The sequence below is a fragment of the Populus euphratica genome, unplaced genomic scaffold (assembly GCF_000495115.2).
Source record: "Populus euphratica unplaced genomic scaffold, PopEup_1.0 scaffold314.1, whole genome shotgun sequence".
Classification (NCBI taxonomy): Eukaryota; Viridiplantae; Streptophyta; class Magnoliopsida; order Malpighiales; family Salicaceae; genus Populus; species Populus euphratica.
In genome coordinates, this window is record NW_011500200.1 from 95,130 (window position 1) to 112,556 (window position 17,427).

Consider the following 17,427-nt stretch of genomic DNA (forward strand, 5'->3'; position numbering starts at 1 on the left):
CAACACAAGCTGTCCTTTTTCTTTATTTTACTATTTTTCTTTTCTAACATCATAGTGTCATGCGTTAGAGTATGATTGGGATTATCATTGTAATTATTTTTTTAATATTTTTATATTAAAATATATTAAAATAATTTTTAAAATTAACCGATCAAAACAATATAATATATATATATATAAATTAATTTTTAATAAAAAATAAATTTTTATAAAATATAATTTGCATCACGTTTCCAAACAATGTCTTAAATTAATATTTAGAATTGTGATTAAAATTATTTATCAAATTATATTTTATTTAAAAATATATTAAAATAATTTTTTTATTTTTTAAAATATATTTTTAACATTAATACATCAAAATAATTTAAAATTATAAAAAAATTATTTAAAAATAAAAAATTTCAAAACTACTTTTTAAACGCAGCCTAAAAGGGGATCGACAGCGGACTCAAAATTATATAATTTGATTTCAATAATAAGCCATTTAAACATATGGTTTAGATGATGAGAAAAAGAATTAAGTGGATTGGATCATCTTATTTATTTGTACAAGGAGGATAGCAATGGCTCAACTACTTCAAATCAGGAACCGTTTCTAAACCCCATTCACAGGAGTCTGAGGAGATGTCCGCCTACTGATGCCGACAGATCAATTCCCACTTCATAATGTCCTATAAATATTGATGAGGATTGATTTTTAAAATATTTTTATTTAAAAAAATTTTTATAAAAAAAATTTAAATATCATTATATCATGTAAAATAATTTAAAAATATAAAATTACATTACCTTAAACCACCACTGAAGAATGAAATCTAACCTGGCCTGACGGATTACACGCTGTAAAACAAAGAAACGATGGAGAAAACAGCAATAACAGAAAATTTCAGACATCAAATTTAAGTTGCTTTGGGAACACATGTCAGAATCTTTCCAGCACACGGACAAGGAGGAGAATCATACATTAAAAAAACATGTCGTAATTCAAGAGAAGAAGAGGAAAGTCCTCTCACCATCAAACAACTAAAACAATGTTACTGTATTTTATACTTTTGGTAACTTTAGTTAATTTAATTATGTTACTGTATTTTATACTTTTGGTAACCTTAGTTAATTTGATTTTAAAAAATTATTTTTTATTAAAATTAATTTAGTATTTATATATATTTAATTAAAATTATAGTTAAAATGAAGATTAAATAAAAAATAATTTAATACATTTGGTTAAACATACCTTTTAAATTAAGGTTATAAAATAACTAAAAATAAAATTTATTAATATTGTTAATTTTAATTTTAATATTGTAAATTTAATTATTAATATTATATTATTAAATAAATAATATTTTATATCATATATTTTTAAGTATTTACAATTTTATTACGTATGAAATTTATCTAATAAAAACTATATTTTTTATAATTTTTAAAAATTTAATAAAATCAAGTAAAATATCATCAAAAATAAAATTATAATTATAATTAAATTTTATAAACATTACATCATCCATCATACAATCACCTTTCAACTTTTATAATTTTATTAAATACTAGTTTACAAAACCGGTACCAACAGTGCAAACTTAATTTTTAGTAAAACTCATCCTTTAAAATCTGTATTTCAAATATTTATTAAACAATTATAAATTGTTGGTGGAACAAAATACAATTACAACCATGATACCAAACGGCTTGTTGGGAATGAAAAGGAGTACAATGCCCTCTTGTTTTGTACTTCGGGAGCACACTTTTCAAAGAATCAGCCAAAACTATATCAAGCTCAACAGCCACTGCCCGCAAGGTACATGGGTAAAACATCCTGCTTGTTGTCAGCTGTTTTTAATTATAATAATAATTATTTTTAAAATATTTTTTAACATCAACACATTAAAATAATCTAATAATATAAAAAAATAATTTTAAACAAATAAATAAATTTTACCCATCCCAAAAATAAATAAATTTTATCCATCCCAGACAGGGGCTGTAGTCGGGTTCTTATCCCTTACAAATTGTTTATTACTACTACATGGTAAGTAGTAAACACACCATGTTAGAAAACCAACAGTGTTCAAGCGGGAAAGAAACAAAATTTTATTCATGTGGGGGTATGGATCTACACATTTTTGGGTTTCGCTCACAACCCTTGAAGGCTCTTCTAAATATAAGCTGCTGAATAGGACAATCATTCTCTCTTCTCTTTTGTGCGTAAAGATTGGAAAAGACAAAAACATCATTGAGTAAGGCCGATGCAGGTAGCATACGACTGGAGTACAGTTAGAGCTTGCTCTGTGATAGCTCTGTTCCTTGCTCGCCTCACCCAATCACCAGCTATCTCTTCTGCCTGGCTGCCTTGGACACCTTTTTGGAGAGCATCTGCTGCTTCAGCAAGCTTTCCCTCAGCAAGGAAACCCTCAACTCTACTAATAATAGATTCAATACCGTCACCAGAGGGTTCGACTTCTTTGAACTGTACCAAAGACAAATCAGGATAGTTTAGTTCCACGCTAGTTGGATAAAAAGAGACAGTTCACGAACAGTAGTAGTAAGTGACAAATACAAAAAGTTTCTCAGATAGATCTCGTATTTGCCTACCCTCAACCAGGATGCAACATGTGCCAAAGCGTGAGCCAAGATGCCGCCACCACCAGGTGGGATCAAAATATAATGTCTTAGATTCCCTTTCATGACATTGAACTGGAGAAAATGAAGATCGATAAATGATCTTGGAAAAAAAAAAAAAAACAGAAACACTAAAAATTTTGTAAGTTGCCAGCTTCAGTGACATTAGGGCTTTCTATAGAATAAAAGCAAAGACATTCAAGCATTATCATCATACAAGTGGAAGTTAGAATTCATATTGGACTACATACTAACACTTCAATAAAAATGAATTTATTATAAGCAGAATGGCATGCAATTTGTAATCTGCCAAAGATAATACTCGTAAACCTAAGTTCAATAAGAGATCATGAAATGACATCATTCAATCTGCACAACTGGATTACACCATTTACTGGCACATGCTAACAAATGGACCAACAAGTGACTTGCCTTCTGATTCAATTCCAATAGTGTATCAGGACCATGGTGCTTTGTTTCTTCAGGAAGGTTTGATAGAACCAGAAGTAAAAGTGAGTCCTTATCAATGCCCTCAATATAGGTGTTTAAAGCATCTAGCTCTTGCTGAATCGGTAGTCCTCTGTAAAGTGCATCTTCTAATGCAAGCGCTCCCTGTAACATGTGCATGCAGTACATCATTTTGCTAACTAGGTAAACATTGATATCAGAAATGCACAAGTATAACACAAGTGCCGGCACACAAGACAGAATGAACATTAGTATCCTGAAAAAAAAAATTGAAAGGAAGAAAAGAACAAGAAATCCTTACAAGAGCAAGCTTGTGAACAGAGTGAATTTGACGAGCCTCTTCAGATCGCGCATAGAATGCCATGCACAAGGCATTTATCTGTAAAAACAAGAAGAATTATCACCAAACAATTTGCATAATAGAAACTTCCAAGGTGCTAAAATGCCAACAAGTGAAAGATGTTAACACATGCTAATAGCTGTGAAATACTAGTGAGCAAGCATACACACTCTACTTGTGGAAACATTTAGGCTTAAGATTCACAATTTAACTTTTCCAAACAACTAAAGAAGTTTAAAGACTTCTAGTGGGCAAAAAATATGCTTTTGGTCAGCTACTGTCTATATTACACGAAGCCTTGAGAGGAAATATAGTTTATCTTTGTGGATATGGATTTTACAAGTGCTAAGCACAATTATCCTGAAACTCTCATGGCAGAGGAATACCCAAATGCAGAATTGTGCCAACAACACTAGTGTTAATAATCTGCACACCATCTTAGTTAAGGGAAGTAGAGGGCAGCTTGCACTGCTTGCCATCTGCTTGTGCTGGGGGTTTGGTGATGGCCACTGCCGAGACAGGGAAGTAAAATCTTAGGAAGGTCATGCCTGCTGTCATTGAGGCAGATCATGAATCCTCAGGGAGAAATGAAAGGCTTGGCAATAACCCGTCAAGTTGGAGAGTAGTGTGCTGATCTGGGGACCAGGATTACAAATGCAATCGATGCCAATAACTTAACAGGTTTAGTTCATCTGTTCCTTTGCATTCTGAAAGGCAAGTTTTTGTCCTTATTAAATACATATTTTGGTAGGGTTTGAAGCGTGACTGAATTTTGTTTGTGGTTTTACATGTACTTATTAAACGCATGGAATTTCTTCAGGAAAATGGATGATATAATTTTAGTCTCAATGTCAAAAAGATAAACACACATATAAAGAACATAACATGAAAACCTAATTTGCAACCTGTGGTTACTAGAGAAAATAACTAGTTTGAATATCATCTCTGGTATAATCCTCATGGTAAATGCTTTTATCTATACCTCGTATACAAGATTTAAATGGATTTGAAGTTTTATGTGCATCAGCATCCTTGTATCAAGTATATGGCACATCTGACTAACAATCACCATGTTTTTCATTCTTCATCCCACTAAATATTTCCCAAATTTAAGAAAACAATTCATCAGAAATGCATACCAAATATTTTTCTTCTGAACAATTGAAATTTCCATTAAAAAGGGAGAATTTTAAACCATGAACTAACATATGATAAGTAAGACCATCAATTTCCAGGAGTTACCATACATTGAGATTTGCTTCAGTCATCTTTTCAATCTGTGCTGCCTTCTCCCGTGCACTTGCAGCCAACAACTCTGCTTTTGCAAGCTCCTTCAACTTTTGCAGCTTCATTTCCGTTTCATTTTCCTGCATTTAAAATGTTTGCAACTTGAGTAAAGTGTTATCAAATCCACGCATATGGTACAGAATCTTATGGAGGAAAAACATATGCAAACCTTCTGTTCAAGCTCCACCCTAATTTTTTCCTCCATCCTTTCTTGAAGTGTCTTGATTGCAGCTGCAGCTTTGGCTCTCTCTCTTTTTATTTCCTGAAATTGTAGAAGTTGTCATCTAGTCACGGGTGGCACTATATTGGAGGAAGGGGGCTGGAGAATTTGCCTAAACAGATAGCTTATCTCCAACCATAACTATACTCTATTAACTCTCTTGTTACAATGCTACAGACATGAAAAGAAGACCATAATCTGTACAACCTTATCCAATATTGCTGCCTTTTCTGTGTGCATAAGTTCCCTAGCCCTTAAATCCCTCAGTTCTTTTTCATACTTCTCCTGAAAGAGAGCAAAGGATAAGTGCAAATAGATAATGAAAGAAAAGTACATGCAGTAGTCATTAATCAAGAAATGCCCATGCTACAAAGTATGCAACAGCAATACCTTCAGAGCTCTTTTTTCTTCAGCAAAAGCAAGGGCATCCAAATCAGCTTGCCTCTTTTCAGCTGCATGAATTGCTTCGAGAAAATCCATAACTAACTTTCCATCTTTAGTTAGGTAACCCTCATTCAGTTCTTCTATGGCACTAACAATAGCCTGTAGTTCCAAAGAATCTCAGTTAAGCAAGTACATGCCTCAATCACAAAAATATGTACATGATAGAAATGTAGCAACCTGTTCTCCAAGGCCCTCTGTTGCAGTGTTCTTTTCAGCTTTGTCATCAAGATGGTATGAATCAAGTAGACTTGATGTTCCTACATCTTCACCAAAGGCACCCTGCTGCAAAGAGATACCAAAACAGATTTTAAAGCTGTCCAGAACAGCACAACAAACATAGAGAACAAAGTACATTTTTAAAATTCATTTCTATGGTACATAAAACAAGTATAACAGCTAGCAACACCAGCATCACCATCATATGCACAGTGAATGCCTTTCCAATATGTTACGAAGGATAAAAATAGAAATCTAACAGTGGTTTTTAGCTGTCTCCCTATTGAAAGAGCCTCCTTATGAAGGCTTCATAGGCTAGACAAGAAAGAAATAAAATGACCATAGCTTAACATAAAGAACATATATATAGACATGCATACAGTAGAAATTCTATTCTTGTTATCTTGCTCTCCTGTTTTGTATTTTAGCCTCTCTTTTTTTCCTAGAAATTGAACACAAGAGACTGTCCAAACTTAAGGTAATTAATACAGAGGGTAATAGTAAACTATCTACAGCTAAGAACTTCTACAGTATGCTTCCAGCGTGGTTTACACTCCAAAGCAACATGAATTACAAATTATTAGTAGCAATTACTATCAAGAGTACCTCAGATCTGTCTTCTGAAGTAACATTCTGAGTTTGAACTGCTTTTATTTCCCTCTCTACAGGAACAGTTGCATCCTGAGGTTGTACTTCTGTAACTTGAGTTCCCTCATTCGATTCTTCAGTAGTTTTCAACTCTGGGCTTTCCACGCTAAGACTGCCTTCAGAACCTATACATTGAGAAAATTTTGGTTCATGCCCCTCCTCAACAGAGATTGTCCCATGGTCTACCTGGTACTGATTATCAGGTTCTGTTTTACTTAGAGTTTCAGCCTTCTGCTTGGTTTCAACATAAGGAAGATCTGAAGGAGTTTCAACCTTCTGCTCAGTTTCAACATGGGGAAGATCTATACGAGTTTCAACCTTGTCCTTCTTGGTTTCAACATTAGGAAGATCTGTCTGAGTTTGAACCTTTTGCGCAGCCTCCTCTATAAAATGGCTTAATTTATTAGCCTCTTCACTCATGGCTGACACATCTTCATGATCAATGCCATCCCCACCCGAGTTAACATAAACTTGCTTCTTTTTACCAATTAATTCAATAAATGGGTCTAACCAGCCTACATAATAACATGTCCCAACAACAAGAGCTGCACCTAAGCCTTTTGCTAAAAGTGAACCCGTCCTCTCTGATTTATCATTCTGATCACCGTTTGGGGATGCATTCTTCTGTAAAGTGGTTGAGAATTCCTTCCTTGAAGAAAGGAAGGGGGACACACGCTGAAATTACACCACAGAAAAGAACCCAATAACAGCAAACTAGACATTAGCTTCAGCAACAATCATTTACCAAAAATCAAGATGTTAGCTAAAAATAGAAGTATATATTTACAAAATAACACTAACTCGATAATAAAAAGGGGAAATTATGAGGTCAGGCACAGACAAGCAAGTGAGATATAGACAAAAAGAAAAATCAACATTCGAGACTTGTGGTGCCATATCATAAGCTTAATAAATTGAATTTGTATGATATCAATAAAAAGTCGGAAAATAAATTCTGGGTTCAAGATAAACTCCACTCTCAAGTATTTGCTCGGATTTAGAATGAATTATCTCAAATCTAAAAACAAGACTATCTAATATATAATTGCAAAATTTACAATTTGTTAGCAAAGAAACATGCCTGAGAAGTAATCTGCCTCGGTATCCTGCTTAGTGATTGACGACGACTTGATAACTCCAAAAGGGACCTGCGAGACAACGCAAAAGAGAGAGAGAAGAGAAGAGAAAACAGCATTGAAGCTCGATCAGCAAATCTAAGTTTTCCAGTTATTATACAGCAAGAAAAAACCCAAAAGCGATCACAGAAATCATTTTTACAAGTAAATAGTGTAAGGTGAGTGACTAAAGCATAAAATGTGAAGGCCATACCTTCGAAGCATTGTTCTTGAGACTTATATTCTATTAGAGTGTAAGTGCTCGATAAAATGACTGAGAAAAAAATGTCAGTGGTAAAGAAAGCTTAGATTTTCAGTTGGGGTTTTGGGGTTTTAAGTCATGTTAGCATTGGATTTGAAAGGAAGAAATCGTTTTGGATTGGATTGAAGATGAAATGATCGCCTTCTTCCAATTGATGTCTCCACGAGAAAGAGCTATACTGTCTGCGGGCTTCTTTTTTTTTTTAAAAAGAACTCCAACGTGTAATGTTCAGTGAATTACATTCTGATTGTTTTTATATTTTAAAATTATTTTTTAAAAATTATTTTTTTTATTCTTTTATTTAAAGCAATATTTTTTAATATTTTTAAATTATTTTAATATACTGATATAAAAAATAATTATAAAAAAATTAAAAACATATTATTTTAATAATCGATCATGAAATGACATCATTCAATCTGCACAACTGGATTACACCATTTACTGGCACATGCTAACAAATGGATCAACAAGTGACTTGCCTTCTGATTCAATTCCAATAGTGTATCAGGACCATGGTGCTTTGTTTCTTCAGGAAGGTTTGATAGAACCAGAAGTAAAAGTGAGTCCTTATCAATGCCCTCAATATAGGTGTTTAAAGCATCTAGCTCTTGCTGAATCGGTAGTCCTCTGTAAAGTGCATCTTCTAATGCAAGCGCTCCCTGTAACATGTGCATGCAGTACATCATTTTGCTAACTAGGTAAACATTGATATCAGAAATGCACAAGTATAACACAAGTGCCGGCACACAAGACAGAATGAACATTAGTATCCTGAAAAAAAAAATTGAAAGGAAGAAAAGAACAAGAAATCCTTACAAGAGCAAGCTTGTGAACAGAGTGAATTTGACGAGCCTCTTCAGATCGCGCATAGAATGCCATGCACAAGGCATTTATCTGTAAAAACAAGAAGAATTATCACCAAACAATTTGCATAATAGAAACTTCCAAGGTGCTAAAATGCCAACAAGTGAAAGATGTTAACACATGCTAATAGCTGTGAAATACTAGTGAGCAAGCATACACACTCTACTTGTGGAAACATTTAGGCTTAAGATTCACAATTTAACTTTTCCAAACAACTAAAGAAGTTTAAAGACTTCTAGTGGGCAAAAAATATGCTTTTGGTCAGCTACTGTCTATATTACACGAAGCCTTGAGAGGAAATATAGTTTATCTTTGTGGATATGGATTTTACAAGTGCTAAGCACAATTATCCTGAAACTCTCATGGCAGAGGAATACCCAAATGCAGAATTGTGCCAACAACACTAGTGTTAATAATCTGCACACCATCTTAGTTAAGGGAAGTAGAGGGCAGCTTGCACTGCTTGCCATCTGCTTGTGCTGGGGGTTTGGTGATGGCCACTGCCGAGACAGGGAAGTAAAATCTTAGGAAGGTCATGCCTACTGTCATTGAGGCAGATCATGAATCCTCAGGGAGAAATGAAAGGCTTGGCAATAACCCGTCAAGTTGGAGAGTAGTGTGCTGATCTGGGGACCAGGATTACAAATGCAATCGATGCCAATAACTTAACAGGTTTAGTTCATCTGTTCCTTTGCATTCTGAAAGGCAAGTTTTTGTCCTTATTAAATACATATTTTGGTAGGGTTTGAAGCGTGACTGAATTTTGTTTGTGGTTTTACATGTACTTATTAAACGCATGGAATTTCTTCAGGAAAATGGATGATATAATTTTAGTCTCAATGTCAAAAAGATAAACACACATATAAAGAACATAACATGAAAACCTAATTTGCAACCTGTGGTTACTAGAGAAAATAACTAGTTTGAATATCATCTCTGGTATAATCCTCATGGTAAATGCTTTTATCTATACCTCGTATACAAGATTTAAATGGATTTGAAGTTTTATGTGCATCAGCATCCTTGTATCAAGTATATGGCACATCTGACTAACAATCACCATGTTTTTCATTCTTCATCCCACTAAATATTTCCCAAATTTAAGAAAACAATTCATCAGAAATGCATACCAAATATTTTTCTTCTGAACAATTGAAATTTCCATTAAAAAGGGAGAATTTTAAACCATGAACTAACATATGATAAGTAAGACCATCAATTTCCAGGAGTTACCATACATTGAGATTTGCTTCAGTCATCTTTTCAATCTGTGCTGCCTTCTCCCGTGCACTTGCAGCCAACAACTCTGCTTTTGCAAGCTCCTTCAACTTTTGCAGCTTCATTTCCGTTTCATTTTCCTGCATTTAAAATGTTTGCAACTTGAGTAAAGTGTTATCAAATCCACGCATATGGTACAGAATCTCATGGAGGAAAAACATATGCAAACCTTCTGTTCAAGCTCCACCCTAATTTTTTCCTCCATCCTTTCTTGAAGTGTCTTGATTGCAGCTGCAGCTTTGGCTCTCTCTCTTTTTATTTCCTGAAATTGTAGAAGTTGTCATCTAGTCACGGGTGGCACTATATTGGAGGAAGGGGGCTGGAGAATTTGCCTAAACAGATAGCTTATCTCCAACCATAACTATACTCTATTAACTCTCTTGTTACAATGCTACAGACATGAAAAGAAGACCATAATCTGTACAACCTTATCCAATATTGCTGCCTTTTCTGTGTGCATAAGTTCCCTAGCCCTTAAATCCCTCAGTTCTTTTTCATACTTCTCCTGAAAGAGAGCAAAGGATAAGTGCAAATAGATAATGAAAGAAAAGTACATGCAGTAGTCATTAATCAAGAAGTGCCCATGCTACAAAGTATGCAACAGCAATACCTTCAGAGCTCTTTTTTCTTCAGCAAAAGCAAGGGCATCCAAATCAGCTTGCCTCTTTTCAGCTGCATGAATTGCTTCGAGAAAATCCATAACTAACTTTCCATCTTTAGTTAGGTAACCCTCATTCAGTTCTTCTATGGCACTAACAATAGCCTGTAGTTCCAAAGAATCTCAGTTAAGCAAGTACATGCCTCAATCACAAAAATATGTACATGATAGAAATGTAGCAACCTGTTCTCCAAGGCCCTCTGTTGCAGTGTTCTTTTCAGCTTTGTCATCAAGATGGTATGAATCAAGTAGACTTGATGTTCCTACATCTTCACCAAAGGCACCCTGCTGCAAAGAGATACCAAAACAGATTTTAAAGCTGTCCAGAACAGCACAACAAACATAGAGAACAAAGTACATTTTTAAAATTCATTTCTATGGTACATAAAACAAGTATAACAGCTAGCAACACCAGCATCACCATCATATGCACAGTGAATGCCTTTCCAATATGTTACGAAGGATAAAAATAGAAATCTAACAGTGGTTTTTAGCTGTCTCCCTATTGAAAGAGCCTCCTTATGAAGGCTTCATAGGCTAGACAAGAAAGAAATAAAATGACCATAGCTTAACATAAAGAACATATATATAGACATGCATACAGTAGAAATTCTATTCTTGTTATCTTGCTCTCCTGTTTTGTATTTTAGCCTCTCTTTTTTTCCTAGAAATTGAACACAAGAGACTGTCCAAACTTAAGGTAATTAATACAGAGGGTACTAGTAAACTATCTACAGCTAAGAACTTCTACAGTATGCTTCCAGCGTGGTTTACACTCCAAAGCAACATGAATTACAAATTATTAGTAGCAATTACTATCAAGAGTACCTCAGATCTGTCTTCTGAAGTAACATTCTGAGTTTGAACTGCTTTTATTTCCCTCTCTACAGGAACAGTTGCATCCTGAGGTTGTACTTCTGTAACTTGAGTTCCCTCATTCGATTCTTCAGTAGTTTTCAACTCTGGGCTTTCCACGCTAAGACTGCCTTCAGAACCTATACATTGAGAAAATTTTGGTTCATGCCCCTCCTCAACAGAGATTGTCCCATGGTCTACCTGGTACTGATTATCAGGTTCTGTTTTCCTTAGAGTTTCAGCCTTCTGCTCGGTTTCAACATAAGGAAGATCTGAAGGAGTTTCAACCTTCTGCTCAGTTTCAACATGGATCAGATCTATACGAGTTTCAACCTTGTCCTTCTTGGTTTCAACATTAGGAAGATCTGTCTGAGTTTGAACCTTTTGCGCAGCCTCCTCTATAAAATGGCTTAATTTATTAGCCTCTTCACTCATGGCTGACACATCTTCATGATCAATGCCATCCCCACCCGAGTTAACATAAACTTGCTTCTTTTTACCAATTAATTCAATAAATGGGTCTAACCAGCCTACATAATAACATGTCCCAACAACAAGAGCTGCACCTAAGCCTTTTGCTAAAAGTGAACCCGTCCTCTCTGATTTATCATTCTGATCACCGTTTGGGGATGCATTCTTCTGTAAAGTGGTTGAGAATTCCTTCCTTGAAGAAAGGAAGGGGGACACACGCTGAAATTACACCACAGAAAAGAACCCAATAACAGCAAACTAGACATTAGCTTCAGCAACAATCATTTACCAAAAATCAAGATGTTAGCTAAAAATAGAAGTATATATTTACAAAATAACACTAACTCGATAATAAAAAGGGGAAATTATGAGGTCAGGCACAGACAAGCAAGTGAGATATAGACAAAAAGAAAAATCAACATTCGAGACTTGTGGTGCCATATCATAAGCTTAATAAATTGAATTTGTATGATATCAATAAAAAGTCGGAAAATAAATTCTGGGTTCAAGATAAACTCCACTCTCAAGTATTTGCTCGGATTTAGAATGAATTATCTCAAATCTAAAAACAAGACTATCTAATATATAATTGCAAAATTTACAATTTGTTAGCAAAGAAACATGCCTGAGAAGTAATCTGCCTCGGTATCCTGCTTAGTGATTGACGACGACTTGATAACTCCAAAAGGGACCTGCGAGACAACGCAAAAGAGAGAGAGGAGAGAAGAGAAAACAGCATTGAAGCTCGATCAGCAAATCTAAGTTTTCCAGTTATTATACAGCAAGAAAAAACCCAAAAGCGATCACAGAAATCATTTTTACAAGTAAATAGTGTAAGGTGAGTGACTAAAGCATAAAATGTGAAGGCCATACCTTCGAAGCATTGTTCTTGAGACTTATATTCTATTAGAGTGTAAGTGCTCGATAAAATGACTGAGAAAAAAATGTCAGTGGTAAAGAAAGCTTAGATTTTCAGTTGGGGTTTTGGGGTTTTAAGTCATGTTAGCATTGGATTTGAAAGGAAGAAATCGTTTTGGATTGGATTGAAGATGAAATGATCGCCTTCTTCCAATTGATGTCTCCACGAGAAAGAGCTATACTGTCTGCGGGCTTCTTTTTTTTTTTAAAAAGAACTCCAACGTGTAATGTTCAGTGAATTACATTCTGATTGTTTTTATATTTTAAAATTATTTTTTAAAAATTATTTTTTTTATTCTTTTATTTAAAGCAACATTTTTTAATATTTTTAAATTATTTTAATATACTGATATAAAAAAATAATTTTAAAAATAAAAAAATATTTTAATATATTTTTAAATAAAAAATATTTAAAAAAATCATAATCACATTCTCAAATATATTTTTACGAATAGAGGCTGCAACATTTCTAATCTGCATAAATTTTTTTCAAGAAGAGATTAAAAGATAATAAAATAAAATTTTAAATTATAAAAAAAATCAACAAAAAATTAAAAAAATTAAAAATTAAAAAATCAAAGATTAATTTTGATATAAATATTATTTAAAATTAAATATTAAAAGATAAAATTAAAAATAAAATTTAATTAAAAATAAAAACCAAATTAAATTACACTTATATAAATTATTACAGCCCAACCATTACACACATGGAAGATACTAACAAAAAAAAATTATAACAAGATGTATTTAATATTGTTTTAAAAAAGATATTTAGACATGAAATGATGTTGCATGCATTATTTAAAGATGTGAATTTTAATCTATGTCAATATATATTTATAATTTATAAAATTTTAGATGCATTGATATTTTCATTTGAATTGTGAAATTTATTTGTTTATGTTATTTTTAATTGAGAATTTTAATGTGTTGATATGGTTTTTAAAATCTTAGTTTTAATGTGTTATATATTTTTAAATTGTGAAAAAATTTTTGTTTATGATAAAGGTGGTTTCACATATAAAAAATAAAAACATAAAAATATATGAATATAAATTATATTATTATTATTATTATTTTGTATTGTCTTTATTTATATTTTTAATAATTTTTATGTATTATAATACTTCTTTTATTGTAAAAAGATTTAGAATGGGCCAACATGACCTTATATTACCCAATAAACATGAGTGGTACCTTTTAGGACATGTCACATAGTAAGGTAAAGCTCATTTTGTTTTTTCTTCATCTGATGCTTGTTTTAAAATCCTTCAAAAATATTATTTGTTTAAAATCATAAAAAAAAAATTTATTAGTCACTCATAATATTTAATATAATTGGCTCATATTGAGTTTTTATTTTGAAGGTCAACAAGGATTAATGCATCCCTTTGATTTGTTAAACAATAATTTTTTTAGTATAATATTAATTGATAACAAAAATCAAGAATATTAATATCAATATTACTGGATTTTACTTCTAACTAGATCAATCCAAAATAATACTACTTAGATATTTTTGAACTAGATTTTGAAACCTCATTTAACAAATATTGCAAAGTGAATATAGGTATCATAAGACAAGTAAATCTTATTAAGACTCATGCAACTTTCCTATGTTCTATATTGGGCTCATCAAGTCATTAATTAATATGACTTTGGTTGTGATTTGAAGGGGCTTACTTTATATTTATCAATTCATCAAGTAATTGGAAGTGATAAAATTAATCAAATTTTAGAATTGTTAAATTTGAACCAATAATTATGGTTTAACTCATTGCAGTAGACCCGTTATTATCATGTAAATAAACCATTAGTAGATTATATATCACAAATTATTAGGAATTTAAAAAAGGACTAGCAATTCAACTTACCTTGGATATTATGCTTTAAGGTAATAATATATTTTTTATATCATAACTAGTTCTTTACCACAAATCTCTAAAGACTAATTAGAATTTCTAATAACCATAATACTAGATAACGAATATTATTTTTAAAAGTCTAGATCTTTTCCCAGAAGAACCATATACCCTATTCTTTTTTCTAAGGTCATTGGAATATTGACAACAAAATTGATAAAAAAAAATTTTAATTGAAAATAGAATAAAAAAAGAATATTGACAACAAAATTGATAAAAAAATTTAATTGAAAATAGAATAAAAATATTCAAGTAAACTCAAGTTAATATACTACGTCCACAATTTAGGTCATACACCCCTCTTGATTTAATAAGTTTTAATTAATTGAATTATTTTTTATTTAATTATATGACAATTATTAGTGTACAACTTTTTATCAAAACAAAATAAAAATAAAAATAAATAAAAAAGATAAAACAAGCATTTAGGATTAAAATAACAAAAATAGACTTAATTTTTAAAGTCAAATAACAAAAAGATTCATTTATTAAAAGTTAAATAAAAAAAGGCCTTTAAATAACAAAGGATGAATTTTTGATAAAAAGTTTAATAGACTAAAAATGCATTAAAAAAAAAACAAACATAGTAAGGCACATAGAACTCAAATAATAAATATAGGCTGACTTTTTTAAATTCAAATAACAAAAAGATATGTTTTTTAAGTTAAATGAGAAAAATAAACTTTTGAATAACAAATTATAAAATGTTTAATTTTTTTAGTTTAAAGGACTAATATACACACACACACACACATAAAGCAAGCTAGGTGTGTGGGCTATTAGCCAAGGCTCAACGCATCTAGAATTTAACAAAAAAATCTCTAATCTTGTGCGTCTTGGAGATTTGTTTTTTAAGAAAACTCATCAAACAACACGTTGTTTACCTAGTTTTTGTTTTAAAAAAATTATAGGCAATGCATCACCTACAACTAAGATTTAGACAACTAAATGGTCATTAGAAAATCAAGTCAGGGGTTTTTTAGATTCAAAAATCTATTTTCAACCATTTTTCAACCAAAAACCTAAGTGAACCTTTTCATGCCTTTAAATAACTTAAGAATCAGTCCAAACATAAGAAATTATCTTGAGACCCAAAAACTTCCTAATATCATATGTACTTTTCTATACAATTTTAGGGTAAAACAACATATTTGATGAAAATGATAATACCAAGATTGATCATATTAATGATCAAAATCAATGTCAATCGAGATTTTCTCTTTATACCATCAGAATCTTGCAACTCTCACTCTCTTTCTTATCTATCAAACCATGAACTATAAAGTAAAAAAAAATAAACTTTTGAAGTAAAATTGAATTTAAAAAAAATATAGGGATAAAAAATCTATCAATTGAAAAAATCGAAGGACCAAAGTTAACTTTCAATCTTGCTTTTCATTAACAAATTGAAAGCAATTGTCCTTTAATTTCCCCCATAAAAGAATGAAATCACCCAAAAAAAATTTATGAATAAAATAAAAATCATTATGTGAATGAGATGTGAGAGGAGTTAAAGTGCATTTTACACAATATAACCTCCTCGCCACTTTGTTCATGTTAGCTAGATCATTAACTCGAACTATATTGTGGGTTAAATTGATATTTCTTTCATGTAAAAAAAAAATTAGGAGTTGCTAATTTTTTGGTGTGTGGGCTATTAGCCAAGGCTCAACACATCTAGAACTTAACAAAAAAATCTCTAATCTTGTGCATCTTGGAGATTTTTTTTTAAGAAAACTCATCAAACAACAAGTTGTTCACCTAGTATTTGTTTTTAAAAAATTATAGGCAATGCGTCGCCTACAACTAAGATTTAGACAACTAAATGGTCATTAGAAAATCAAGTCAGGGGTTTTTTAGATTCAAAAATCTATTTTCAACCATTTTTCAACCAAAAACCTAAGTGAACCTTTTCATGCCTTTAAATAACTTAAGAATCAGTCCAAACATAAGAAATTATCTTGAGACCCAAAAACTTCCTAATATCATATGTACTTTTCTATACAATTTTAGGGTAAAACAACATATTTGATGAAAATGATAATACCAAGATTGATCATATTAATGATCAAAATCAATGTCAATCGAGATTTTCTCTTTATACCATCAGAATCTTGCAACTCTCACTCTCTTTCTTATCTATCAAACCATGAACTATAAAGTAAAAAAAAATAAACTTTTGAAGTAAAATTGAATTTAAAAAAAATATAGGGATAAAAAATCTATCAATTGAAAAAATCGAAGGACCAAAGTTAACTTTCAATCTTGCTTTTCATTAACAAATTGAAAGCAATTGTCCTTTAATTTCCCCCATAAAAGAATGAAATCACCCAAAAAAAATTTATGAATAAAATAAAAATCATTATGTGAATGAGATGTGAGAGGAGTTAAAGTGCATTTTACACAATATAACCTCCTCGCCACTTTGTTCATGTTAGCTAGATCATTAACTCGAACTATATTGTGGGTTAAATTGATATTTCTTTCATGTAAAAAAAAAATTAGGAGTTGCTAATTTTTTTTGCAATAGAAAATAATTTTAAAATAATATAGAGATTAACCTGATATAACCTGATCAACTTGGCAAAGCTAAAAACAATTTAAATGGCTAGTAAAAATATATTGTAACTCAAAATAAATATTCAAGATGAGACTTTTTTACAAATATTGAAATGACAGCATATTGAATTGATTCGAGTTAACTCGATTTAATCTACAAATCCACATGTCCGATTATAAGACCATGTAACCTTATAGAAAGAAAATAAAGAAAGATTATGAAGCTCAGTTGCCAATAAAACTAATTTTGAATGATAAAAATTAAAAAAAT

At 31.6% G+C, this 17,427-nt stretch overlaps 2 protein-coding genes across 3 annotated transcripts; both read right to left on the reverse strand.

Annotated features, from left to right (window-relative positions):
• Window positions 1-1,954: 1,954 nt before the first annotated feature.
• Window positions 1,955-7,835, reverse strand: LOC105111865 (MICOS complex subunit MIC60-like). 2 transcript variants are annotated; one of them, XM_011007335.1, is made up of 12 exons: window positions 7,578-7,835; window positions 7,330-7,396; window positions 6,207-6,923; window positions 5,562-5,663; window positions 5,331-5,483; window positions 5,148-5,225; window positions 4,890-4,982; window positions 4,681-4,800; window positions 3,395-3,472; window positions 3,058-3,237; window positions 2,599-2,700; window positions 1,955-2,473 (listed from the first exon to the last, which is right to left on the reverse strand). In XM_011007335.1, exons 1-12 carry the CDS (start codon window positions 7,586-7,588, stop codon window positions 2,237-2,239), a joined length of 1,938 nt encoding a protein of 645 aa, XP_011005637.1. In that variant the 5' UTR covers window positions 7,589-7,835; the 3' UTR covers window positions 1,955-2,236. The 2 variants fall into 2 exon arrangements, with proteins under 2 accessions (XP_011005637.1, XP_011005636.1); XM_011007334.1 differs by having other exon boundaries at window positions 5,562-5,666.
• A 200-nt stretch (window positions 7,836-8,035) lies between these two features.
• LOC105111880 (uncharacterized) lies at window positions 8,036-12,885 on the reverse strand. Its single transcript, XM_011007349.1, has 10 exons — window positions 12,628-12,885; window positions 12,380-12,446; window positions 11,257-11,973; window positions 10,612-10,713; window positions 10,381-10,533; window positions 10,198-10,275; window positions 9,940-10,032; window positions 9,731-9,850; window positions 8,445-8,522; window positions 8,036-8,287 (listed from the first exon to the last, which is right to left on the reverse strand). The coding sequence occupies exons 1-10, from the start codon at window positions 12,636-12,638 to the stop codon at window positions 8,036-8,038; spliced, it is 1,671 nt and encodes a 556-aa protein (XP_011005651.1). The 5' UTR covers window positions 12,639-12,885.
• Between the last annotated feature and the right edge of the window lie 4,542 nt (window positions 12,886-17,427).

Bases quoted from the DNA above. Each gene is read 5' to 3' on its own strand.
- LOC105111880 (XM_011007349.1), bottom strand. The intron at 10,276-10,380 runs GTATTGCTGTTG...GCTCTCTTTCAG, and splicing joins AAGAAAAAAGAGCTCTGAAG to GAGAAGTATGAAAAAGAACT. The intron at 9,851-9,939 runs GTTTGCATATGT...TTTTAAATGCAG, and splicing joins GGGTGGAGCTTGAACAGAAG to GAAAATGAAACGGAAATGAA.
- LOC105111865 (XM_011007334.1), bottom strand. The intron at 5,484-5,561 runs GTTGCTACATTT...TTGGAACTACAG, and splicing joins CAGAGGGCCTTGGAGAACAG to GCTATTGTTAGTGCCATAGA. The intron at 2,474-2,598 runs GTAGGCAAATAC...TCTTTGGTACAG, and splicing joins ATGTTGCATCCTGGTTGAGG to TTCAAAGAAGTCGAACCCTC.